At 42.0% G+C, this 27,656-nt stretch overlaps 1 protein-coding gene across 1 annotated transcript in view; it reads left to right on the forward strand.

Annotated features, from left to right (window-relative positions):
- Positions 1 to 27,335, forward strand: part of LOC143930642 (transient receptor potential cation channel subfamily V member 6-like) — a 53,575-nt gene extending 26,240 nt beyond the window's left edge. Inside the window, exons 3-15 of the mRNA XM_077455136.1 lie at positions 1,285 to 1,407; positions 2,145 to 2,285; positions 2,808 to 2,906; positions 2,999 to 3,171; positions 8,010 to 8,156; positions 11,897 to 12,106; positions 12,191 to 12,277; positions 13,162 to 13,238; positions 14,513 to 14,678; positions 15,621 to 15,687; positions 17,213 to 17,481; positions 18,076 to 18,182; positions 21,388 to 27,335. Of these exons, the coding sequence (XP_077311262.1) occupies positions 1,285 to 1,407; positions 2,145 to 2,285; positions 2,808 to 2,906; positions 2,999 to 3,171; positions 8,010 to 8,156; positions 11,897 to 12,106; positions 12,191 to 12,277; positions 13,162 to 13,238; positions 14,513 to 14,678; positions 15,621 to 15,687; positions 17,213 to 17,481; positions 18,076 to 18,182; positions 21,388 to 21,685 (1,964 nt within the window). The 3' untranslated portion in view covers positions 21,686 to 27,335. The remainder of the gene's footprint in view (positions 1 to 1,284; positions 1,408 to 2,144; positions 2,286 to 2,807; positions 2,907 to 2,998; positions 3,172 to 8,009; positions 8,157 to 11,896; positions 12,107 to 12,190; positions 12,278 to 13,161; positions 13,239 to 14,512; positions 14,679 to 15,620; positions 15,688 to 17,212; positions 17,482 to 18,075; positions 18,183 to 21,387) is intronic.
- Positions 27,336 to 27,656: the final 321 nt, after the last annotated feature.

A 27,656-nucleotide genomic window follows, 5' to 3' on the forward strand; every position in this document is an offset into this window, starting at 1 on the left:
ATCCGCTACCTCCATGTGTCACACTCATGGTACATTTTGGTGTCAAGTATTGACAGAAATGGGTAGATGTGTAGACAGGAGGATGGCTGGAGGCTATACCCAAGGAGTGATGGTCACTCATGTAACTGCTGCTTATTACTGGTGTTATGTGGAGCCCAGGCTGCCCAGCATAGTGCATCTAAGCCGACTTTGAGGTCTCCACTCCAGCATCTATGTTTCCCAATCAGTGTATTTCACTGAGGGTACAGGTGAGGCTAGGAGGATTCACTTGTTATGAAATCTGATCTTTGCTGCTTGAAGACCTCTGGGTTGGGTGCACAGAAGTAGGAAAGCTTAAAACGGATTATGACTCTTAAGGTCTTCTTCAGCATATTATCCTTGAGGTCTTCTTCAGCATATAACTGTCACATACCTTATAGCAGAGCTTGACCTATAGGGGGAGGCCTTTATTACTGCCATGGCTCAGGGACCACTGATGTTGAGACAGTGGCCGCAAGAGCACAGCGAGGTATGAGTGCTTGTAATTTGTTCAGCCACCCGTAGCCGTGGGAAGCTGATGTTTCGCTAGAGATGGGCCAGATGGCAGCAGGAGCAGTGGACCACCGCACTGGGCAGGCAGCTTTCTGGTAATGGGTACTGGAGAATCTGGCAACACATGGCAGGTGAGGAACAAGCAGGGACCAGGTAGCATGCAGAGCAGAACAGACAGACCGATAACTGGATACATAGTCTGTTGCTAACCTTGCTCATTTGACAATCATATGCAGGCATTGACCGCAAGCAGAGAATGGTTGGGATACAGGTAGAGGTCAGCAGGCAGATGAGCATGAGGCAGAGCAGAAATCGGAGACAAGACAAGGTCAGGGCAGGTAGTGTTCAAGCAGGGTTAGGACAAGCCGGGTCAATCGCAGAAGTCAAACCCCGAACAGATGAACGAACATGGGAATAGCTGTAGATGAGACAGCACTGGCTAGTACAGCTGCTGCACTTAAATAGTCCATTTTGTGCCAGTGTTAGTGGTGGGTGCGAGTGTGCTCTTGCATGTTTACATCTATGAACAGCAAGGAAAGCACTCGCATATCTGCATCTGCACATATGTATGCACCTTGAGTCTTCACCTGTACTATGGCTGGTGCTATCCTGACAATAGCCCTTGAGGTCTTCCTCAGCATGTGTACCCTGGGGTCTCCTCCTTTTTAGCATGTGACCCTTGAGGTCTACTTCAACATGTGGTGAGTTGATGGCCATCCTATATGAATTTTATGTGTTTATGGTTTCTTTTAGGAGTGGTTGGAGAGACGGCTTTGCATGTGGCAGTCTTGTACGATAATCTGGAGGCCACAAAGTTATTGCTGGAAGCTGCCCCGGATCTGGTAAACCAGACATTCTCCTCTGACTTGTATGAAGGTTAGACCCTCACATTGACTTGTAAAAGATTTCAAGGACTTACCACAAATGCATAATTTATTAAAGCTGAACTCCAACCAAACAGCCAAAATAAAGAGATGAAATATATATAGGGGGATATATCTGGGTTAGTTGGGATAACGACAATATCACCCAAACCTGCTCTCTAGCTCCCTTGTCTCCTCCTCCCATGCTTGTCTCCAAGACTTCTCCATAGCCTCTCCCATCCTCTGGAACTCACTACCCCAATCTGTCCGATTATCCACTGCTCTGTCCACTTTTAGGCCATCCCTGAAAACTCATCTCTTCAGGGATGCCTATCCTGCCTTCAGCTAACAACCAAATCTTCTACTTGCCTCATTAGTTCACCCATCACAGCTACTACATTTGTGGTTCATAGCCCCTCCCTCTGAGATTGTAAACATGCAGGAGCAGGACCCTCTCATGTTTTGTGTCCAGTAAGGGGCAATGTAAAATTTTTCTTCAACTGCATGTGTTTGCCAAGTGTAAAGGCATTTTTACAACAAATGCCCCAGCCCACCAAAAAAAAAAAAAAAAAAATTAACATTTTTAATAGGTTATATAATTTTGTGTTGGGCTGCATTCATAGCCATGTACCCCTGAGTTAGATGATGCTAGACATCCTTCAGCTAGAAAATGAGATTGAAGCTCTTTAAATTGCTGAAATTTCAAATGCACTAGTCTGTGAACTTCATCCTAATTTCATCTACTTGTAGGACAAACCGCCTTGCATATTGCATCCGTCAATCAGAACTTTAACTTGGTAAAGTTGCTGATTCAGAAAGGAGCAGATGTGTGTAGCCCTCGCGCCACTGGGACCTTCTTCTCCTACAGTCCAGAAAACCTCTTCTACTTTGGTCAGTATTTGCTGTCTATGTTGTTTAAAACTTGTTTTACACTGCTTCCATAGCCTAAGTCCTTACTAACCTAACAAAACTGTTCCTATCTGTCCATCTCGTGAGTTTCTGTCCATTATTTTCTCTATCTCCTTGTATCTATGATTACCTGTCAGTCCACCCATCCATCAATTCATCCACCCATCAATTCATCCACCCATCCATTCACTATCTATCATGATAACTTGTCCATCCATGTGATTATCCATTTGATTTCATCCATCCACAATGGCTGCTTCAATATTGCTATTAGGAAGGGTTAACTTTTTGGTGTAGTGATATTGAAATAAAAATTGCTTACAAGTTAAAATATGAAAATCTTTCTTTAGAATAACTACATACATGGTTCAGTTATCACGCTTGTCTCTAAATGCTTGATGGAAAGTTTGGTTGCTTTCTGCAACATAATTTTACATTTCAGGCCTTCTCACCATAAGAGGATTTTAGATCTTCTTCTAACCCAGCCCTATCCTCTCTCTCTAGGTGAACACGTGCTGTCCTTTGCTGCCTGTGTTGGCAATGAGGCCATCGTACGTTTGCTGATAGAGAGCGGAGCCAACATTCGGGCTCAAGACTCGCATGGTAAGAAGCGGTACTATATTTGCCTTGATGACTACATGTGAATATTAAAACTTGAGGATGGTGTTTTATCGCAACCATTGTCTAATTCCTAGGAAATACGGTTCTCCACATCCTCACCCTTCAACCCAACCAGACCATTTCCTGCATGATGTATGATCTCATTCTGTCCTATGATGATCGAGGCAGAGAAATTGATGTGCATATGATCCAAAATTTTATGGGCCTCACTCCATTCAAGCTGTCAGCATCTGAGGGAAACATTGAGGTGAGTCAACTTTGGTGTTTCATTGCCCATTGTGAATTGGGAGAATTTGCAGAACTCTCAGCAAATTGATCTTCTCCATTCTTCCACAAGTCCAAGCTTCAAAACAGAGTATAAAACAAAGCTTCAGACAAAATATATCTACATGTCTATGAACTTGAAAATCTGAATTCCTGAGAATGGGGTGGGTAGGGGGAGGGGCTTAAAACATGTTACTGCATACAGAGTGCAAGTGTCAGAGGTTAGTAATATAAAGAGTACAGGGGTCCAGGCTGTGTATTGTACATAGTTCAGGGGTTTGGATTGGGAAATGTACATAGTTCAGGGGTCCAGGTTGAGTAATGTACATAGTTCAGGGCTTCAGGTTGGGCAATGTACATAGTGCCGGGGTCCGGGTTGGGTAATGTACATAGTTCATTTGGTCTAGGGTTGGGTAATGTACATAGTTCAGGGATCCTGATTGGGTAGTGTACATAGTGCAGGGTTCTGGGTTGGGTAACCTACATAGTGCAGCGGTCTAGGGTGAGTAACAAACCTGGTGCAGGGGTCAGGTTTATATAACATGCATAGTTTTAGTAGTCAGGGGTATATAGATCCAGTAAATGTATCGCCTATGCACGTACATACAGTATACATGTACAAACACTTACCACTCTGGTGGTATGGTAAGCCGTCAATTAAGCCTCTTCAGTGTCCCTATGTGGCATTACTGGGTATTTTCCAGCAAGCTCCCAGGTATGTATATCTATCATTTAAAGTGTATCTAAACCCACAAACAAAAATTTCAAATATTGCAGCTAACTAGTCCTTAGATGTGGTGGCTGCATTTTCTCCTTTAGCTTCACCTGGTGATCTTGCCAGTGAAACTCTTTGCAAACAAATGGAAAAAAATAAATAAATAAAATTGTGGGACCTTATTTTATATAAATGCATTTTGATTCACTGATTTGTTCATTAATCTATATTTACTGAGACATTTTGTACTTTGGTTATCGATTACACTTTTCTTGGTTCATATATATTTAAAAAGGAAACGCAATAGCTTTTAAATGTTTTGTATTTGGACAATCACTGATTGCTGCATCTGTATAATTTTGTCAGTTTTCCTTTTAGTTCTCACCTAGTGCAGATTTACTTTCTGCACTCATTGCACAGAGATGTTGCTATAGGATAGGACTGCAGAACATCTCCCCCTCTCCGTTAAATGGGGAGAGTGGTTGTGTAGTTGTTGGGAGGTTGCAGAAAAGTTACAAGGAAGATCTTCTTTTTTTTTTGGCAGGATCAAATGGTATTCTCTGTACTTTGTAAAAATATTCTTGGTCTAAAAAAAAGTTAATGCAGACGCCTCATCTAAGGAGTATAAGCTACATTATTTCTAAGAAAGGTGCACCTTAAAACAAAGTGCACTTGCCCTTTTTTTCCCCTTTCCCTGACCTAGGTTAACCCACCCTCCCTCTCCACAGTGCATATTCCCCTTGTTCTGATAACCATGGTTCTGCTGTTTATATCAAGTGCTGCAGGTTTTCACTGCCCTGGTCGCACCTGCGAATAACAGCCCCATAGTCTTCTATGAGATCATCTCTAATTATCTCTGGCTTCGGGATGCAGCCCTAAAGAAATCTATGGGGCTGTAATGCATCAGGGCAGCCAAAACTTGCATCGCTGGATGTAAATAAACAGCACAACCATGGCCACATGTAGCAAAGTCTCGGGCCTCTTTGAGTTAGGGTGAGCTGACATCCTTCAGTGTAGAGTGGGTTACAAGGCATGGTGGGTGTAAAGCAAGATGAACAGGTGGACGCCAGACACTTTTTGCATAAAAAAAAAAAAAAAAAAAAGATGTATTGTTTGTTGAACGGATCTTTGGGAAAAAGGGTTAGGGCTAGGGCACCTTTGGGTAGATGTAATGTTAATTGTCAGACTCTGAGACTTTTACAGGCAGAAAGCCATATAGGTGAAGGCTTCCAGCTGGACACCGCTTCTGCATAGGTAGGACCGCTGTCCCCTATGGCAAAAATCTTTTGTAGCTGTTACTAATGGTAATGGTATTGAACTATTGCAATACGAACAGTTCTCCTTACCCCACACTCACTCACTGTGGGTCTTCAGTCAACGAGCTCCCAGTCTCTTTCACTAGCCTTCAGATCCAATAGCCACTGGATCCAATGAGCTCTTCCACTTTAGCACACAGTAGCTTCCACAAACGTCACTTTCACTGCCTTGCTGGGTCCCTGGCTTGGCACTCACAGATGCTCCTCAAGCTTCACCCCCTGCTGATATGTTAGTTTCCTGGCTTAGCACTCACTGATGCTCCGCAAGCATCAGCCCTGCTGTCCCTGACTTAGCACTTGCTGAAGTTTTCCCATTTCTTTACACCTCCAGCTCGCAAAAAGTCTGCTCTGGTACTGGCCTCAGCTTACTCAGTGGCCTTCGGTAACGAGGTGGATGGTCCCTTAGTGGCGACAGCTTCCATCTTACCTCCGACCGCAACTGGCTCCCCAGCCAGCGGAACCGCTACTTCTGGTTGGACTACAAGCCCTCAGTTCCAACCCTACACTGTTCTCATGCTTCTGGATAGGCTGTCAGAACAGCCAGATATCCACAGGATAGGCCTAAGGGTTACAACCTAGCAGCCCCGGGCGAAATGACCCATGTCCACCCAGACAGTCATCGAGGTGGCACAACCCCAGTCACATGACTCCACCGAAATAAATAGGCTCTCCCAGCAGGCCAAGGGACCCAAGAAATCCCTGCCCATTGGCTGAGATGCCCCATTCATTCATACTCTGTCCTTGCTATGCCCTTGTATTATCCAATGTCACCACCCAGCCAGGTAGCGACAGAAGAGAGAAGTGCAGCAATTCCAGAATTAGGGAGAAATCAATTGATCTGCTATCAATTGGCCAAGGCAACTATTGCCAGTCAACTAAATTTACTAGCAGCCCTGCCTAAACATCAGGGTGCTACACACTAGGGATGAGCTTCGAGTTTGAGACGAATGTAAGTTCGACTTGAGCATCAGGTGTTAGCTGAGCAGCGAATTTTATGGGGCGTTCGCAGCAAATTCGAGCGTCCCATAATGCACCACAAGACAGCAGTGCATTGCTGTATGATGATTGGCCAAAGCATACAGCTGACCTGCATGCTTTGGACAATCGCAGCAAGAGCCATAATTGGCCAAAGGCAGGGTGCCTTTGGCCAATCATGGCTCGGGGGACTAAGTCCATGCCCCACACTATATAAGGCTGCTTACACAGAGCCCATATAGTGTGTTATAGATGGAGATGGAGAGATTGAGCTAGATTAGGCAGTCGGGTTAGTTAGGGGCAATGTATTTGATATATATCAGTCAGAGTGTGTGTGTGTGTGTGTGTGTATGTGTGTGTATATGTAGCGCCCCTGCCATTTTGGTAGATGCCTAGTGGTGTTTTGATAGTGTAGGAGGTAGAAATAGGTAAATTTAACCAGGACTATGTTTGTTTGTTTTTTTACTGGGCCTGGTTGTGGATTTGAGGTTGGGAGTGATAGAGTAGAAGGGGGTGTGGCCGCCTACACTTGGGCTCAGGGATATTGCCTCTGCTTGGGAGTGAACATTGCTTGCAAGTGCGGATGGACTGAGACCTGAGCTTCAGGAAACCCCATGTGAGAGAAGTGACCAATAGTTAATTTTTGTGGTCTGGGAGGAGGCCTCTCATAAAAGGGGGGGGGGGGGTCACATGTCCTCATGGGGGATTCCAGGAAAGGGCTCGAGGTCCAGAGGTTCAGGACCAGAGGCCCGGGGATTCAGAGACCCCAGTGCCTTCGGGGAGGAGGTTTGAAGGCCCGGGAGTTCAGAGATCCCAGAGCCAGATAGCCAAATGTGACTTTACGGCAGCCAAGGTCGAGTTCCCTGGAGCAGGAGTCATCATGTAACGCAGGAGTAAGTTGCAACTAACCAGAAGAAAAATATTGGGAACAACTTTTTGTGAGTATAACATGGACTGATGTTGGGAGAGTGCAAAGGGAGTGCAAATTCAGAAATTCTTTGCTGTGTATCCAAGGACCACAGTATGAAACACTTCCCGTGAGTTAGTGGAGGAGGTTGGACACTGCAAGTCACGGAAATAGGTGGCGAGGCCTAGGACTTTGAGTTTCAACTTCCACTGCATTATTCAGAGTGATGCTCAGCTGCCCATAGTGAGAGTGTACTTCAGAAATCGGAGAAGGATCGCTAACAGGGGAATTTAATCTACAAAGCTACGGCTACAATTTGATATTTCCCTTTTCTATTTCAAATATGGGATTCAACGGGGCATCTCATATGCTTAATTCTATTGCTCTACAAATGTGTCCCAAATAAAGCCAAAGGAGGGTCGGAATCGGAACCCACGCTGTTAAATAGGGAACCCATACTGTTAAATAAATTTTTATGTATATTGCCGGGATCTGGCAATACATTATAGATCATTACATTTCTTATTGTACATCACGGGACACAGAGCCATAGTAGTTACAGTAACTACTAATGGCTATGTGTTCCGTCATGTACTTCAAAGAAAATACTATTTATTTATTTTTCCTTTTTTAGAAATTTAATTTTGCTACTGTACTTTTCTAAACATGGGGAAAGTGCGCTACTTTACAGGTGCACTAAGGGGACCCCCCAGGAATGATCTTTAAAGGAATATTTCATTTTTATTGTTTTCACTTTTTAGGTCTTGATCTAATTTGAATTAGTAAAAGCCTAGAATGATGCGCTTATCCCATTAGTTCTTGTCTTCATCTTCTCTTGCACATATTCATGTTTAATCTTCTTCTTTTTTTGTTTTTTGTTTTTTTGTTTCCCTTTTTTGATCTTTCAGATGTTCCAGCACCTGCTAAAAAAACGTAAGCAGGTTCAATGGTCTTTTGGTCCTATAAATTCTGTTCTGTATGACCTCTCGGGCATTGATTCTCGGGACGAGGATCAGTCTGTGTTGGAGCTTGTGGTATCTTCTAGAAAGAGAGAGGTATGTAGGGCACATCAAAGTGCAACACCAGACAGAACTTTTTTTTTTCCTGCTAGCTTTGGATAATGTGGGGACAAGATGGAACCCCAGATAAGTTTTTATTGCCATTTGTGCCCCCACTGGGGAGATTCGTCCTCCCTTCCCATTTTATGAGTAAGGTGTCAGACAGCACAGGAAAGAACGTGTACATTTCACCAGCTATTCCCTGGACAGCATTTAAAACCTGACAGAGGTTGCATCCCTTCTCAAAGGTAAAAAGAGAAAAAAAATATTGGCGTTTTTATCTTGCTTAACCACTTCAGCCCCGGAAGAATTTACCCCCTTCCTGACCAGAGCACTTTTTGCGATACGGCACTGCGTTGCTTTAACTGACAATTGCGCAGCCGTGCAAGGTTTAGGAATGTGTCTATGGGAATGTCTGACCATTCTTCCACAAGTGCATTTGTGAGGTCAGGCACTGATGTGGACGAGAAGGCCTGGCTCGCAGTCTCCGCTCTAATTCATCCCAAAGGTGTTCTGGTTGAGGTCAGGACTTTGTGCAGGCCAGTCAAGTTCCCCTACCCCAAACTCGCTCATTCGTGTCTTTATGGACCTTTCCTTGTGCACTGGTGGAATGGGAAAGGGCCATCCCCAAACTGTTTCCACAAAGTTGGGAATATGAAATTGCCCAAAATGTCTTGGTATGCTGATGCTTTAAGAGTTCCCTTCACTGGAACTAAGGGGCCAAGCCCAGCCCCTGAAAAAACAACCTCACACCATAATCCCCCCTCAACCAAATGATTTGGACCAGTGCACAAAGCAAGGTCCATTAAGACATGTATGAGTGATTTTGGGGTGGAGTAACTTGACAGGCCTGCACAGAGTCCTGATCTCAACCCGATGGAACACCTTAAGGCTACTTTCACACTGAGGTGCTAAAAATAGCGCCTGCATAGCGCCGGTAAAGAGCCTCTCCTTTCACTCCAGTGTGAAAACCTGGAGCAGTACACTTGCAGGACTGCAAAAAAAGTCCTGCAAGCTGTGGTTTTAAGCCTTTTTCGGCTGCTAGCGGGCATTAAAAGCACCCAGCTAGTGGCCGAATAGCACCACTAAAACGACGATAAAGCACCGCTAGAAGTGCAGGCAACACTTTACTGCCAACTCCCCCAATGCCTCAGTGTGAAAGCACACTTAGGATGAATTAGAGTGGACACTGCAAGCCAGGCCTTCTTGTCCAACATTGGTCCCTGACCTCACAAATGCACTTCTGGAAGAATGATCAAATCTTCCCATAGACACACTTTTTAAAAGTTGTGGACAGCCTTCCCAGAGGAGTTAAAGCTGTTATAGCTGCATGGGGTGGGCCAACTCAATAGTGAACCCTAAGGACTAAAGCCTCCTACACACAATTGGATTTTCGGCAGGGAATTGTGTGATGACAGACTGTTGGCCTAAAATCCGACCGTTGGTATGCTCCATCAGACAATTGTTGTCCAACTTTCCGCCAACAAATGTTGGATGGCAGGCTGATAAATATTTGGCGGGGAACGGTCTATTGTGAGATTTTTCTAATGTCTGTAGACAAGTCCGTCACACAAGTTGAAAGTACAAACACGCATGCTCTGAATCAATGCTCACCAAACATGATATTAGCAGAAGGTGCCCAAAGGGTGGCGCTCAAGAGCTGAAATTCCTCGTAGTATGTCACTACGTTCGTGTTTGTTGGTCGATAATTGTTTACCGTTTGTATGCATGACAAGCTCCTGGCACATGCCCTTCGGACAAAAGTCTGATGCTTTGTTGGCCAACACTCTCATCGTGTATATCAGGCTTAAGACTGTGCATCTAATTCAAATTCATGTGTGTGTAAAGGCAGGCGTCCTAATACTTTTGGTAATATAGTGTAGTCACATGAAAATATGGCAACTAGTATCAAAGCCTCATCCTGCCTAAAGTGTTACACAGTTATATACAAAAATTGAACTTCCGCTTTAAGTACTTGTGAACCGCTGACATGCTACATTTGGCTTGTCATATTTTTTTTTTTTTTTTTTGGGGGGGCTATCTAGTTTTCACAGGTGCCCAGCTCCCACTTCCTCTACTGGCGCCATGGCACCAAGCAGAAGTTCCTCTTCCCCCCCCCCCTCCCTCCCTGCAATATTCTGGGACATGTCATAAGTCCCAGAAGATTGCCCATCCATTCACAACGTGCGGCTCGTGTATGCACAGTGCGAGCCCAGCTGTGAAGCCACAGCCGGGGACCCACGCTTGCAATTCCGGCGCCGCAGAGAGGAGGGGGTGAGAAGTGAGGCTTTGAGCAGCTGCACCGCGGCACAGGTGAGGGTCTGTTTATTAAAAGTCAGAAGCTACACTTTTTGTAGCTGCTGACATTTAAATGGGTGGAACTCTGCTTTAAGCAATGTTTTTATGCCTATAGTGTTACAACAAAATAGTCCTGTTGCTAGGATGCAAGCAGCTTCTCAAGGAAGCCACCTAACCTCCTCTGTTGCTGGGAAGCAGGTGGCTTTTCAAGGAAGCCACCCAAAGTTCTCCATTGCTAGGATGAAGACAGCTTCTCAAAGATGTCACCAAACATCCTCTGTTGGTTGGATGCAGGTAACTTCCCAAGGAAGCCACCTAACATTCTACATTGCAAGGACACAGGTAGCTTTGCAAGGTAGCCGCCCAATATCCTTTTGTTGCTAGAATGAAGGTGGATTCTCAATGAAGCCACCTAATGTCATCCGTTGCTAGGGTGCAAGCAGCTTCTCAAGGAAGCTACCCAACATCCTCTGTTGCTGACTTTTCAAGGAAACCACCCAAAGTTCTCCTTCGCTAGGATGATGATGATGGCTTCTCAAGGATGCCACCAAACATCTTCTGTTACTGGTATGCAAGTGGCTCTTCTACTCCAACAGAGTACGTTTTTGTAATACTCTGTATGCATGTAAATGATAACATGCATAGACTTTTTTTTTTTTTTACAGATTTGATCACAGCACAAATTTATTGAATCTGTGTGCAGTGGCCCATAGAAAGCACCACACCTGTAGACAACACAGCTGATCGAGCGCCTTGGGGCGATTCATTTCGCAATTGCAGCGCTATACAAATCATTCATTCAGATTCATAGAAAAAAAAAGTTTACTAATAACGGCACATTTTATGCAGCTATGTGCCTTCTCCCTAGGGCAAAACTGTATTTAAAAAAAAAAAAAAAAAAAAAAATGCAATGCTGTTTTCTTTTCTATTTCCCTAGCTATTGAAAAAAAATGCACCTGAACCCAGGCCCAAGGCCCCCCCCCCCCCCCCCCCCCCAAGTTGGGGATTGGTCAGGACTCCTTAGAGTATTAGAGTACCCCAGGCAGCTCCACCTCTCCTTTCCTCTCCTCTCCTCCTCTTTGCAATACTTTCCTGAAAGCTCTAGAAAGAAGAGGAAAGTCTCGGTGATGCTGTGAGTCACCAGCTGCTAACCTCCACTCCCAGCTCAGACCAGATCAAAACAAATAGGCCTGGCTGCCAGCCAGGCCTGCTTAAATTTGCCTACCCTACAAAAAAAATCCTACTCTAGCACCTACCTACCTAGAGGGTGCTACAATAATATAATAACAAAAATATTATATGCCAACGGGGCCTCCAGGGAAGGAGGAGGAAGGACTGGTGTGGTAGGGCGGTTAGAGTTGATATTAAATTGAATTTAAAAGGCATGACTCTCAGGGCATGAAACTGATTTTTGTACTGCTTGTTTTAAACCATTATAGGCTCGGCTTATCCTAGAAATGACTCCTGTGAAAGAGCTAGTCTGTTTAAAATGGCAGAGCTGTGGGCGACCATATTTTTGGCTGTTAGCGGCAATCTACTTCATGTATATGGTATTCGTTACTGTGAGTTGCACCTACCGGCCTCTGAAGTCCATTCAGAAGGACAACGATTCACGAAATTCCATCATCATGGTACAAAAGCCTCTGAGTGTAAGTAGCTTGCTAAATTGTGAGTTGTGGACACTCCTTTTATTGATCTCCTCTAATGGCCTTTTCTTTTCTGGAAACCAACAGGAGGCCTATGTTGCTTATGAAGATCACCTTCGCCTGGGCGGCGAGTTGATCAGCGTAATTGGAGCAATGGTTATTTTACTTCTCATGGTAGGAACTTTTCAAGTCTATGATTTTTTATTTTTTTGGAAATTGTAGCTGCATTTGAGTCCATAAGCTTGCGAATTTTACTATAAATCAAAGTGATAATACTTTTTGAAAAGATAATGCACTTTATTTTAGCTTCCTTAATCACTAGTAGATGCAGTACACTCGGTGGCCATCACACTTATATAAGCTTGTTGGACATTCTATTCCAAAACCAATAATGAGTTGCTTTCCTGGTTATAACAGCCTCCACTCTTCTGTGAATGTTTTCCACAATAATTTGTGGTCCTGCAGCCAAAGGGCATATTTGTAAGATCCGGTATAGGCCCTATTGTGTAAAGGGAAAGGGAGCTTGGAAATAGTTGTGGGGGATGTCTCCTGAAAGAATTTTAACAGCTTGGTGGGGTCACAGCATAATAAAACCTGTTTCTCACTACAGAAACAAGGTAAAAAAAAATGAATTCTGGGGCATGATTTAGATCAGGGCCAGTTCACTGTCCTTCAGACTTTAGGAGGGCCATTGGGAGTAGACCAGTTCCCGAAGTCAGTGGGACAAAACAATGCTCTATCTTTGGTGTCATTTTGAGAAATTGTGCTCCATCGTTGGTGTCATTGGGAGGAATTGTGTTCCATCATTGGTGTCGGTGGATGAAATAGTGCTCCAGGGGCTGGATAAAGAAATCAAAGGCTCTCCTATGGCTCCCAGTTTGGATACCATTGATCTAGAGGGGTAGAGGGAGTTCAGGGGTTCTAACTGTGTAATTATGGCTATAATCTCCAAACCACAACAATGTCTGTCGAACCTCAGGGGAGCTGCTCTGAATTTATCTGTTGCCTAAGCTGGTTTTTCATTTTTATTTATTTTTATTTCTATATTTTTATTTTAGATTCCTGACCTCCTACGGGTTGGAGCTACCAGATATTTTGGACAGACAGTTCTTGGTGGACCTTTCCATATCCTTATGTAAGGATCTTTACAAACCTCCCTGACATACATTGGGGGGGATTTCAATAACAATGAGTCAAAGTTGGGTAGTGAAGAGGTTGACAAACAAGCAATATTGCACTATTTTTTATTTTATTGGATTTTGCTTAAAGCTGTCTTGCCCAGTTGGGCAGGGTCCTCTCCTGTGCAAAAATTGCTCACAATGTTTTGGAACCTGCAGCAAGTCAGACAGAGCACATCTCATTTCCCAACTAGAGGACGTCCAGCATCATATACCGCTTTTCTATATAGCTTGATTGCCTCTGGCCTGCCCTTTTCATTTATTGGGTGATGGTTCTTTCATTCATGGAAGCTTAACATCACGTGTAGGTGTTGCCAAGGGCCATCTGCATGCAAATACAGCAAACTAGCAAAACCTTATTAATGCCGTCACCGATGAAGGCGCTTCCATCTTCACAGTTTTGTGGGCTTCGGCAATATGAATGGGCGAGCCAGCGATGACGTCACTCCTGTGCAGGAGTCCGTTTACGGAACGGCACAGGTATGCTATTCCTTCAGAGCGCATGCGCCGTTGATGGCCGCATCCAAAGTAAACAGCTCCCAAACGGTGCACGTTTGGGAGATATTTACACTACCTATAGGTAAACCTTATTATAGACTTGCCTATATCTAAAAACCATACAAGGCAGTATGCTCCCACTTTAAAAATGATCATTGAGTAGATAACTACTATAATTACTAAATGTACAATAATTTGTGCATCCAAAACTGACGTATATGTTATTGAGTGATCGAGGTTAGTGATACTCAACCAGGGTGCCTTCTGGGCTTTTCAAGGGTTCTATGTTTTTGTATAGTGCCATGCATTTCCATTATGTAGACAGGCCAGCTAAGGGTTCTGATGTGAAAGTGGGGGAGTTGAGGAAGTTCATGTGAAACTGAAAGCTGAGGAATCTCATGTGAAAATGGGGGGGCTGTGGATTGTGATGTTGAAGTGGGGGGCTTAGTACTGTGACATGGAAGAAGGCGGGTGCTGATGTTGAAGCAGGGGGGATGCTCTGAGGGCTCTGATGTGGAGGCAGGGGGGCTGAGTGACACTGGAGAGTTGTGCCATGAGGTTTTGCATTTTAGTCACTAAAAAAAGATTGAGCTACACTGACCTAGCCATTTTCCCCCCTGCTGAGGTCTTTTGCATGTAATTTTGTTACGAATGCTTTGTATGTGCTTTTTAAATCTGCTGCATTTTATATCTGCCACCCAATGCCTACAATGTCTTCTGTTTCCTTCTTCAGAATAACATTTGCCTGTATGGTGATGGCAGTTTTGGTGATGAGGGTAACCAACAGCAATGGGGAGGTAGTCCCTATGTCGGTGGCATTGGTGCTTGGATGGTGTTACATCCTGTATTTCACCCGAGGCTTCCAGATGCTAGGACCTTTCACCATCATGATTCAGAAGGTACAAGTGTCAGAGCCAATGTTACTTTACATTTCTTTTTTTTTCTTTTTTTGATTTTTTTAAATGGTACTTTGGCCAAAATGTTAAAAATGGCAGTCTATCACTAACAAAGTTTTATTATCTGTTGATCCTACTATTGGGTCTGTTATTTTTACACTTCCAGTGAAGCTGTTCAACAAAAGTGACAGTTACTGGGAAAGTGTGTAGACAAAGGATGGATTGGTGCAGCAAATACCTCAATGGACAATAACCTTATAATCAACACCTTGAAATTGCTGTATTACTCTAATGTCCCATGTATTGTTTTTATCCGAGAAAATGTAATATATGTTGAAAATCTAACAGTTACAGGGGTTGGGAGAAACCATATAGCTTTGCCTTATTTACCATACTTTGCCTTTTCGGATTTAAACTTTTTTTTTTTTTTAATAAAAAATAACAAACATGTTCTACTTGCCTGCTCTTTGTAATGGTTTTGCACAGAGCAGCCCCCATTTTTTTATTTTTTTTTGTTACAGACTCACAAATGGTTAATTTCAGTGCTGGCTTGGCTGCAGCAGAAGCTATGAGGGCAATAAATCTACACTACTAAGACATCTGCACAAATAAAATAAATCAAAGTGGAACTGTGACTAGTGACATTTCCAAATCAGTCAAAAAAAAAAAAAAAGCAAGGACACAAGACAAAACTGTGGTATTGCACTAAAAAATCATATCAGACTAGCCCCACTCTATGTAAAGTCCAAAAGTATCTATAAACTTAAGCAATTAAATTTAAGCAATTAAGCAACTCGATGGTCTAGCAGCTTCCAATAATCCATGGGTAGTGGCTAAAACTGAAAATCAAGAAAGATAAAACGTTTAGGAACTTCCATACTTTGTTGGTGGGCTGCCGTTTTCATCCTCTAAAACTGTCTGATTTTTTTATTTTTTTTCCTTAAGATGATATTCGGAGACCTGTTGAGATTCTGCTGGCTCATGGCGGTTGTCATTCTTGGATTTGGTGCAGGTGAGAAGAGCCGACTTCTATATAGTTGTCTGTAGATCCACTGCTGTTTTTTTTTACATTTAAAGTGCAAGTCTATATAATTCTTTTTGCATAGCTACATTGGTCCAGCCTGGCCCGGTGTTGATATACATTTTTATATCTGGCTTATCCCTGTTGAACAGGAAAATCACTGTAGAAGCTACCGCTACTATGATCTTTTCTGCCTTCCTGGTCCTGTGCCGACCAGCTACCCTACTGCATAGTACTGCTCAGCACAAGCACCATTCAAAGCAGGCCTTGTAGTTTTTTCAATGTATATGAGAATTTCTCTGATTGGATGAGAAAGGGACTGTGATGTCATAACCCCTCCCCTCCTCGCCATTTCATCCAATCAGGGAACAATTTGCATGCATTGAGAAAATGCTATGCGTTCTCTGAGGCACCCATTCTGAGCAAGCAACTCCAAGTGGCATACCTCCCAACTTTTTCGGATGGGAACAAGGGACACCTTCTGGCAAAAGCATGTAGGCATAGAACACAAACCCTACCACCCCCCGTAAAGGATAATTATACAAAAATAACATTAGTTAAACCCATAAGTTCTTTTTTACCACTACTATTTCTTTTATACTGGCTTTTGAAACTTGCAGATGCAGCAATTTTAGAGATTGGATGAAAGGTTTAGCACTGGGGAACACTTTTTTTGATAGATAAATAGTCAGTTTTGTATATAACTATATAGATCAGACCAAAATGAGGGACAAATGAGGAGGAAAGAGGGACTTTGTTCCAAATCAGGGACAGCCCTCTGAAACCAGGGACAGTAGTTGGGAGCTATGCAGTGGTGACCATGCAGCATGGCCGCTGCTAGGCATGGAATCGGGAATATAGCCATGGTAGAGGCCATTACTACAGTAATTCTCCTCTTCCACAGAGATTGGCCAGCTATGGAACATGTATACTTTACATTAGCCAAAGCTGGATCAAGGTAACTATGAAAAAAAAACATACCTGGAATTCAGCTTCAAACCACATAAGTCGAATCATAAATGGAAACGGGGAATATTTGTTGCACATGCATAGAAGTATCTTAATTTTAATTTTTGCACATAAAAAAAATAAAGAGAAGCCTACATATGTTGCCCTTATTTAAAATCCTAGAGAAAGTACCGATGTACTGTACAGTTTCATACCTGCATTTCAACAGCTGCAGATAAATCAGAACTATAGTCACCTTCAATCCATTGATGCACCCCAGGTCTCCCCCCAAGAGATAAAGCATGTCTGTTTTGCAATGAAAATCCTGCCTGTCTGCCCATTTTTATTTCCTACCATAAAGTTCCACTTTAAACCACATAAAATAAACGCCTTACTGAATCGGCAGAATGTTGAGCAAGGGACAAATGGTGAACCTTTGAATCAAATAAGCTGTAGTCGTTTTTTTTTTTTTTTTTCCACAATTGGTCAGCCTTAAAAATGGAAATAATCACAAAGGTTTTAGAAATCGATAATCCTGCTTGAATAATTCCAATTTTCCTCTTTGCAGCATTCTATGTCATATTCCAAACACAAAACCCAGGAGATCTGGGGCAGTTCATGACGTATCCAATGTCTCTGTTCAGCACTTTCGAACTCTTCCTGACCATCATTGACGGTCCTGCTAACTATAGTGTGGACCTGCCCTTCATGTTCAGCGTGACGTACTCGGCTTTTGCAATAGTTGCAGCTCTTCTGATGCTGAATCTGCTGATCGCCATGATGGGAGACACTCATTGGCGGGTGTCCCACGAAGGAGACGAGCTTTGGAGGGCTCAGGTAATTCACAATGCTTGATAAGTTAAACCAAAATGTCTTTTGCAAATTGAACTGAACCAAAGTAGAGGTCTTTAGTGGAAACCAAAATGATCAGGGCAGCTGAAGTTCTAAACAAATCCTGACTTTTCTCGTAAAGGTCTAGCTTGGCTCCTACCCCACACACACACACACACACACACAAATGTACAATTTACTTATCACAAATACATTTTATTTATTGTGAACATTTACGACCCTTATCTGTGCTGCTGCGATGTGACTCCCCTGTGCAAGCGTGGTCAAGCAGCCAAAGGCACGGAATGCGGAAGGAAGATCGTGTGAAGATGGAAGCGCCCAGGACTCGTTGGTTCGCTCTCAGCGCTGGAGAGAACATTATGGCATAGCCCACCAGGGTGCCGCCAAAAAAGAAGTGACAGCGGACTTTACTACTACTACTTTCAAAGTTTTGCCCAGCAAGACCTAGACCTTTCTTGTATTTCCGCATATCTGAGCTTTTATTGGATAGAAAGACATGCCCATTAGGCACAGAAAGATGTTGTCTTTCTACTTGCACACACAGGAATATCCACTCTAAGACTGTTTTTATGTTTACAGGTTGTAGCCACTACCCTCATGCTGGAACGGAAAATGCCAAAAATCCTCTGGCCTCAGGTGGGAATCTGTGGGAGAGTGTATGGTCTTGGCGACTCTTGGTATCTTCGGTAAGAACCATTCAAGTGTGCTAAGATGGTCAATTCTTGCTAAATCTGCTAAAGTTTAAGCCGCAAGTGGCCCTATTGGCACCACCTGGGTCAACAAAAGTCAATTTGAAAATGAAAAATAGAAAATTGTCAGCCAAACAGTGAATGATTCTAGTCAGATGCAGTCTGTGTTTGAGTATTCAGACATCAGCTGCTCTTTGAATACAATGGAGAGCAGTGAAGACGTCTCCTTCATCCATTCTATTTGTCATGGATCTGAAAGCAGAAATTACTGATTTCTAAGCAAGTATAGCTTGCCTCACACTAGAGACAGCTGTAATAAGGCTTTATTATGTGATGTATATAATGCTGTTTTATGATATACAATACTGTGCAAAAGTTTTAGGTAGATGTTAAAAAAATGCTGTAATTTAGACATATTAATAGACTATTAGAAATAGAAGTATTAATAGTTATTATTATTTTTTTTAATCAAACTTGGCAGATAGGATGTTCAAAATATCTTGGAGAACTAAGCACAAATATTCTGTGGATGTCAGCTGCCTCAAATCCTTCTGTCTCTTCATGTAATCCCAGATGGATTTTTATTTGAGATCAAGGCTCTGTGGGGACCAAACCATCACATCCTCCTTGTTCTTCTTTACACTGAAGATAGTTCTTAATGACATTGGCTGTGTGTTTTGGGGCGGTTGTCCTGCTGCAGACTTATTTTGGGGCCAATCGCACGCCTCCCCGATGGTATAGCATGATGGCGAAATATCTGCCTTTATTTCTCAGCATTGAGGACATCATTGATCCTGACCAAATCTCCAACTCAGTTTACAAAAATGCAGCCTTAAACTTGCAAGGAACCTCCACCATGCTTCAGTTGTCTGCAGACCCTCATTATTGTACTGCTATTCAGCCCTTCACCAACAAACTGCCTCCTGCTACAGCCAGATACTTCACATTTTGACTCGCCAGTCCAGAGCTCCTTCTATTTTTCTGCACCCTAGTACCTATGTTTTCCTGCATAGTTGAGCCACTTAGCTTTTTTTTCAACATAGATATTTGGCCTTCAGACTTCTCTGGACATTAAATGGGTGTACCCAGTTCCCACTGGTTTCCACCAGTTCTGTGCTGATGGCAATGCTGGGCATCTTCCGATGTAGAAGGGAAGTAAGCATGATGTGTCTTTCATTTGCTGCATTAAAGTGGTTGTAAACCTAATTACACCCCCTTGTACCTACAGGTACACCTATAATAAGGCTTACCTGTAGGTACTGTAAATATTTCCTAAAACTGCACAGTTTAGTAGATATTTACCATCAATGTATGCATACTGAAGAAATGGCCTGCTCGTGCTGACGGTTCAGGGCCAGTGGCGGGACCTGCGCACCTGGAAATAACTCCAGGATACATGTCGCTGGTCACAGAGGTGTGCGGGGACTGCTGCAACAGTTTTGATCTAAGGTAGGCATTTCATAATGAGCTAGTATGCGATGCATACTAGCTCATTATGCCTTTGTGAGCTTGTGAGTTACAGGGGTTTTTTTTTTTTGGTTTACAACCATTTTAAGGATTTGGAGCTTTGGTCAGGATCAATGGTGTCCTTAATAGTGAGAAATACAGGCAGCTACTTATCCATCATGCCATACCATCAGAGAGGGGTGTGATTGGCCCCAAATGTATTCCACAGCAGGACAACCACCCCAAACATATAGCCAATGTCATTAAGAACTGTTTTCAGTGTAAAGAACAACAAGGAGTAGGGGAAGTGATGGTTTGGCTCCCACAGAGCCCTGATTCAACATCATGGAGTCTGTCTGGAATGACATAAAAGACGAGACAAGAAAGAGAAGGATTTGAGGCAGCCTGCATCCACAAAAGATCTGTGCTTGTTCCTTTGAAAACTGTGTGCAAGTGTACCTAGAAGAATTGATGCTGGTCAGAAACCTATAGAAACCTCAGAAACCTATAGGTAGTCACGCCACATATTGATTTGATTTAGATTTTTCTTCTGTTGCATTTTGTAAATTGATAAACATAAACAATAAAAAAAATTATGTGTGTGTATGTATGTATGTATGTATGTGTGTGTATAGTGTGTATATAATATATATATATATATATATATATATATATATATATATATATATATATATATATATATATATATATATATATATATATATATATATAATCTATCTCTCTCTCTCTATCTCTCTCTCTATATCTCTCTCTATATATCTATCTCTCTATATCTCTCTATATATCTATCTCTCTATATCTCTCTATATATCTATCTCTCTATATCTCTCTATATATCTATCTCTCTATATCTCTCTATATATCTATCTCTCTATATCTCTCTATATATCTATCTCTATTAAAGCATCATTATTTTACAGCATTTATTCACACCTGCCCAAAACCTTTGCCAACATGTGATTGGGTGCAACAAAGCATAGATGGAACTCACCGTATAAACACTAGTATTTAGGCATAGGGCATTGACAAAAAAACAAATCAAAAATAATTTAAAAATGGCACATTCATGGGGTGTGTCGGGCCACTGGAGATCCGAACCCTGTCTCAAGTCTACAGCACCTGGGAGCATAGGGTTGCTGCAGCACTTGGCAAATAAAAACAACCCAAAAAGCAGCATATTTTGTATTTTTTTTTTTTTATGTGAACTGTTAAACAAGGCCACTTTGGTTTTTGTTGCAGGCTAGCTGGTTAGTGAGATGGGAAATTGTGTCTGTTCTGGATGTGTCTTGCCTTTGCTGCAAAATCTAATTATAGGTTAGGGGGGTGCCCATTTTTTTTGCACGGTTTGTGAATTGGTGCATCCTTATACCTTTTTGATAAGGGGTGGGCTGCCTCCAGGCACACCTGCCCTTAATCTATCTATCTACTATATATATGTCCTCCAATTTAGGAGACTCTTAAAATTATAGAGTGAGGGTGGCAATAAACTAGGATGCCTTCATGTGGCCAATGAAGCTTACACATACGTTTGCAAATGTGTACGACTAAACCACTTGTTTTTAACATAAACTGCCAATTCGGTTTTGTTGCAGGCTGGCTGGTAAGAGCGATGGGAAATTGTCTGTTTTGGGAAGCATATTTTAGTATTGCAAATGCTTCCTGACTGCAATACAGTGATAAATACAGAGGATTAAATTGGGCTTTAATTATTTTTGTTTTTCTCACCATCTGGCAGAGTTGAAGAGCGTAAGGATTTTAAAATGGAAACAGTGAAGCAAAATGCAGATGTAATTCAGAACAATGACAGCAAACAGGATGGAGTGGGGGATAACCAGTCTCAGAAGGTTAACTTCTCAAATGAAAGGCTCATCAACAAGCGAGTTTCTATGTCAGAAAGTCCAGTTTTGCAACGTAAAATATCCCAACGGAAAATGAGCAGAGGTTGGAGTATTCTCAAGAAAGCCACCCTCGAGCAGCTACAGGGGAAAGTAAATTATGCTTTGGAAACTGAAGAAAATGTCTATAATGTATGAGTCAAATACCAAGCCGATATTGTGAAGATTCAGAGATCTGTTTGAGGAAGAATTTGCCATTTTTGGATTGTGGGGAATAACATCATTGCTTTACATTTGCGAATTGAAATCTTGGATTGTGTTAGAACTTGAGAGATAAAGGAACTCTACAATACAAGATACATGGCAGTGTTTTTATACTTAATCTTTGTGGACCAACAATTGAGATACAAAATTCCTTTCAAAGGATACTAAGTTCTTTGAGACTGAATTTCTGAATTGTCAGACAATAGGAAGGACTATTATCCAATAGAAAAACTTTGCAAGTGACATCAAAGCCTTAAAGTGGACTACAGTAAAGACCTTTCCTTTTCCTTATAATAAGGGATTTAGAAAGCAATAGTACCTTTTCCCACTCAAACCAAAACACGAAAAGGCTGGAATTACACTTATGCACTTGTTGAATTCCCTATATTTTCTCTGTTTGAGAATGACTTTCATTTACGTTGCCAATAGATTGACTGCATAAGGGCTAGGAACACCTTGATCTTTTCATTGCTATGGTCCTAAAGCCCATTGTAAAAAAACATTGGCTTGTGTCTTTAAGCTTGTAAAGGAATTTTAATGGATCTTGGACATGCAGGTCTAAGTTGGCTTCAGTGGCATAAGATGCACAGGATTTGTTATGGTACTATAGCTATCAGCACTTTAAATGGACCCTGCACAAGAGGGCATTCCCAATGGCAGACATTCTGCTCTTTTGTATTTGTGTTTCTTGTTAAGAAAATGTTTGGCTATGAAAATCCCAGTTCCATTCTAGATTGCAGCTAAAGCTGTCTAAAGATGACCTGGATGAATCTGTCAACTGAACTCGAGAATCTGGAATACCCCCAGTGTCTCCATTACTTTGGGGAACAATAGCAATTATTTGGCAGGGTTCAGTCAATAGACTTTTTTATTTATTTTTTTTATTCCTGGATCCTGCTCCAATCATGCTAATAGAAATCATCTGCATTGCATAAAAAAAAAAACTATTTTAGTAATCACTATCCCAAGATATTGTACTTAAAAAATATGGTGATAATGCCTTTTTTGTTCTGTATTAAGTCTATTTTTTAGTATTCCAAGTTGGACATGGTTATATTGGTTTATAGGTAAGTGTGCAACTTTGTTCATCTGTAAATCTAATTTTTATTTTGTTGCACACAAAATACCTTCAGCCCAAAATACCTAGGAACATATAAGTTAGATTGTACCGAGGGGCCATTGCATTCCTTCAAATAAAGTTTAGAAGAGCCTTCAGGCAGATCATAGTGAGGTGGCCTAAGAAAACGCTGGACTTCGGAAGCTGAATTCCGAGCATTTTTTTAAAAAAAAATTCCCATGGGCCCACACTGCATGGGTTGACTGCACATCTTTTGTTATTGTTTGGAGGATTGGAGAGCTGAGATATACTCTCCTAATCCTCAGATTCTCCCAGCCCAAGACCAATCCTTCGATTCTCTGGAAAATGAATCCTTTTGGGTGGTGGAATGTTCCTGACCTCATCACACCCATAGACCAGCTCTGTATATCCAGGAACATTCCACCACCCAGGGTTTGTTTTCAGAAGGATGGACGACTACAGGCTCTGTGATCACCCCTAGACAAAAAAAGCAGTTAACCCATGCAGTGTTGGCACAGGCCCACTGCATGGGGAAAAAAAAAATTTGACCGGTTTTGGGCTTTGAAGGAACTACTTTCTTTATCAATTTGTAGAATATATTTTCACAACCAGGGAAGGAGTTGTTATATCTATGGAGAGGAAACAACCAAATTTCTGAGGAAGATTGTAAATGACAGAGATCTCTTGCATTGTACAATGAGTATAAGCATATAACCTGATGAAAAGGGACTAAAGCAATCAAATTGCCCAAACTCGGTACAATCAGTACATAATGCAGTAAATCCTTCTTAAAACTGAAGGTATTCATGTCTCATTCCATCACAAATCCCCCAAAAAAAGATTATTCCTCATTTTAGGCTAGTGGGCAGAATCGTGCAATTCATTTCTTTATGCCCTATTAGCCAGATGCACATCCAGAACCGCTGGTGTATACTATTTGGCCATCATTAGTGCAATGTTTGGAAACCATGGCTACTATGGAGTACTAACTGTGAACTGTATATTTAAGAACCTTACCACTTAGCTGCCAATATCCCTTGTAAAACTGGAAGGACTTTTTCTTGCTGTAATGAAAGATGGTGGTAGGCTTCACGTGGTGGCATGATGGGACATTCCATGTTGGCATGGGGAATAAGGGGAAATATGTTAAATAGTTAGGGCTGTCCTGCAGAAAGATGGATGCTTGGCAGCTTTATGTCCTGCATAGAATTATGAGAGCTGTTTCTGATCACTGTATTTAAAGGCGTGGGGTCTGTCACCCTGGTTCCCTTGCTTGTGTGTTACTGATCTGGAAAAGGCAATCCTGACTGGTATTCCATCTTATCAGACTGTGCTGGATGGCTGGTTGTTTGACGTCATTGACTTTATAGATAATGAAGCCAGAATGAGATGGATAGAATGGAGCTATACCTGAACAAGTTGAGAATGTTATCACTTAATTTTCTAGTTTCTCAGGTTTACCTCAATACCTCCATTGCTCTTTCAGAGAGTTTAGTGGAGGGCAAATTTATAACTTTGAAAATATGGAGCCCAGAAAACAAAGATTAAAAAGAGATGAGTCCTTAATCTTTTGAGTTTACTGCCAGGGTCACAAAAACGTAAGGGAGACAAGTTCTGAAATTACTAAAGGGGGGGCTTGGAATTTTTACATCTTTCTTAAATGTGCAAGCTATTCCACTGTCACACTTATCAAGTCGGAATTCTTGATCTGAATTCTAGTTAAGGTTTGGTGACTTACAGAGCAATGAAGCTCAGATCACAATGACAGAGGAGAGCGCAGCAAGCCCAGCTTGTGTATTTTTCTCTGTGATGATGCGGTCACTTTTCATATTCCCAAAATAGGGTTTACAGCTTTGGGTGGGCTTTATCTGTAAATCCTGTACAGTTTTGGTTGAATGGAAAACTGTTCTGTATGCCAGTAGCTGCATATTGATAGAAATATATATATATGATGTCATTTTTGGTAATCCTGAATGCTATTGCATTTTTGGATTATTAGATACAGTAACTAGTAATCACAGTGAATTCTCTGAGCTAATATTTACTCATGGCTGTTCTCTCCTGGGTCTGGAATACAAGTTTCACTATTTATTTTCCATGTTCATAAGCTCACCGCAAAGTTCTTGGCAGGAACCACCATAGTTATTGGCTGGAATCCTGTGAACAAGCAAGGCTGGTTCAGTAATGGGGTAGCTGTATACTTATTTTTTTTATTCTATACTTAAAGTGACTTTAATTTTACAGTTTTTGTCTTATTTAGTGAATGATAAAAAAAATCCTCATTGGTAGATCTAAAACAACCTATTAAACCTGCACATATCTTCAAAAATCCAAGTTCAATATCCCTACTATTGTGTGGAAAGCTGAGTTCCAGCCCGCCCACTCCATCTAATGCCGCGTACACACGGTCGGAGAATCCGTCGGAATGCGTCTTATCGGACCGTGTCGTCAGATTATCCGTCTGTGTGTGGTATGCATCGGATTGATTCCGTGCGAATCTCCGTCGGACCCAATTTTCCAACATGTTGGAAATATTTCCCAACCAACTGGGCCGGTCGGACATATTCCGATCATGTGTAGAGAATTTTGATCGGACCAAGTGCCACGCATGCTCAGATCAAATTCCTACATCAAAGCTATTGGCTACTAGCCTGAACGTAGTCCCATCGTAACGAAATTACGTCATCACGTTCTGAAAGATCAGATTTTTCGCCAACTTGGCCCGACCGTGTGTATGCAACAGTTTCGGACAAGATCTGACGGACATAATCCGACGGGCAAAATCCGACGGATTTGGTTGTGGAAATCTCAGACCGTGTGTACAGGGGCTAAGAGTGATTTATGACCTCCTAGGCCAATAGCAGTTTGGAAAACATGTTCGGTGTTGGGTCAATTCTTGCAAATGTTTTCAGTTGTATAATTTATCACGACAGGATTTCAGGGTTCCAGCAGTATGCAGACATCTGTTTCATTAACTTGCAAGTTTTGCTAGTTATTTGTAGGCAATAAAATGTTGTCAGTCTGTCTGAACAAGCCACAAATGTCATACCAATAGTTATATGGTCAGGTCCATCCAGTTCAACTAATAGAATAAAAATAAATAAATATAAATAGAAGACAAAACAAAATCTAATAGTGGTTGACAGCCATTTAATACCTGGAGCCAACTTTTAAGTGATGTTTGGTGGTTGCAAGGTGACGATTTCTGGACAGGTATGCAGCCTTTGTTCAGAGGTTGGCTGAATAAGGGTCCTTGGGTTTCTGGATCAACATTTTTAAAGTTTTGCCCTCCTCTGAATGGAGCTCTGGTTATACAACCCACTGCATGAGTGTTTAGCGTTTTAGGCAATGGATTGTAGATATTTGCTTATATCCAATCTTGCTCACCTTCTCTGTTGACCTGGCCCAAAAGCCAACCAAATGTAGCAAGTGGTCACAGTGATTTCCTGGCCATATAACTGTTCTTTTTTTTATTTAAGTACACTATTTTACAGAAAAAGTGAATGGTCTACTTAGAACACCAGCATTTCTGTGAATAAATGAAATACTTGTATAGTGCACAATGCGAACTGAATCGCCTCTAGGCGCTGTGGCAAGCTTTGATCATCTGCTAAAAGAGGCTAAAAAAAAACAGGTGATTTTCTTCCAGGCGGATGTTGATTGGTAGAGCATTCCATAGACGAGGCCCTTGGACAGCGAATCTCCGATCCCCCTTGGATTTATACCGGGCTTTGGGCATGAGGAGGAGGTTTTAACTGTGTATACTTTGGGCTAATTTAGCCATCATAGAGTGTGTGGTCTGAGCCAAAAGTAGACACATCAAAATTCAGCAACTGTAAATAGTATTAAATGGAATATGACAAGGCTGGAGTTAAAATTACTAGAGCCAATTTTGGAGCTCACATATTGAAGACAAAGTCAGCTCAGATCACATAATCTAGTGTTGTATACGTTTTTTTCTTTTCTTGTGACACCCCCACCCTGGCCGTGAGAACACGATGGCTCTGCGGGAATTCCCCCATTGATGCTGACTGTGTTAAGGGGGGAATGGAGCAATTTTCTTTCCTTCACCACTTGGTGGAAAGAGAGAAAATCTATCTATGGCCTGCCTTGGGGCTTTTTTTTTTTCCAATTTGATAAGGCCAGTATAACGGACAGTCAACTAGCATTGTCAGGAGGAGGAAAGCAATTACAGTGTCATATTGCTCTCATATAAAAAGTCTAATGAGATGGCCAGAGCAAGGATCTAGGATTCCAAAATAGTTTTGGGTTTGCTCATGACAAGGAGACCTAGAACAACCAACATGTTTCAGGGACACCAATACCCCCCCCCCCCCCCTTTTCTATGGTAGACACAGGAATACAAAAAAGGAACATTGTTGGAACAATCATGAAAGATCATAGAATAACATACTATTTTACCGAAAGTATTGGGACACCTGCCTTTACACACACATGAATTGGCGTCCACAGGGTTCAATATTGAGTTGGCCCACCTTTTGAAGCTATAACCACTTCAACTCTTCTGGGAAGGCTGTCCACAAGGTTAATGAGTGTGTCTATGGGAATGTTTGACCATTTTTCCAAAAGTGCATTTGTGAAGTCAGGCGCTGATGTAGACAAGAAGGCTTGGCTTGCTAATTCCGCTCAAATTCATCCCAAATGTGTTCTGTCGGGTTAAGGTCAGGACTCTGTGCAGGCCAGTGAAGTTCCTCTACCCCAAACTCGTTCATCCCCCCCCAAATGATTTGGATCAGTGCACAAAGCAAGGTCCATAAAGACATGGATGAGCAAGTTTGGGGGTGGAGGAATTTGACTGCCCTGCAC

Source organism: Lithobates pipiens, unplaced genomic scaffold, assembly GCF_037356315.1.
Source record: "Lithobates pipiens isolate NorthernLeopardFrog02 unplaced genomic scaffold, aLitPip1_a1.2 Scaffold_25, whole genome shotgun sequence".
In the NCBI taxonomy this organism is placed as follows: Eukaryota; Metazoa; Chordata; class Amphibia; order Anura; family Ranidae; genus Lithobates; species Lithobates pipiens.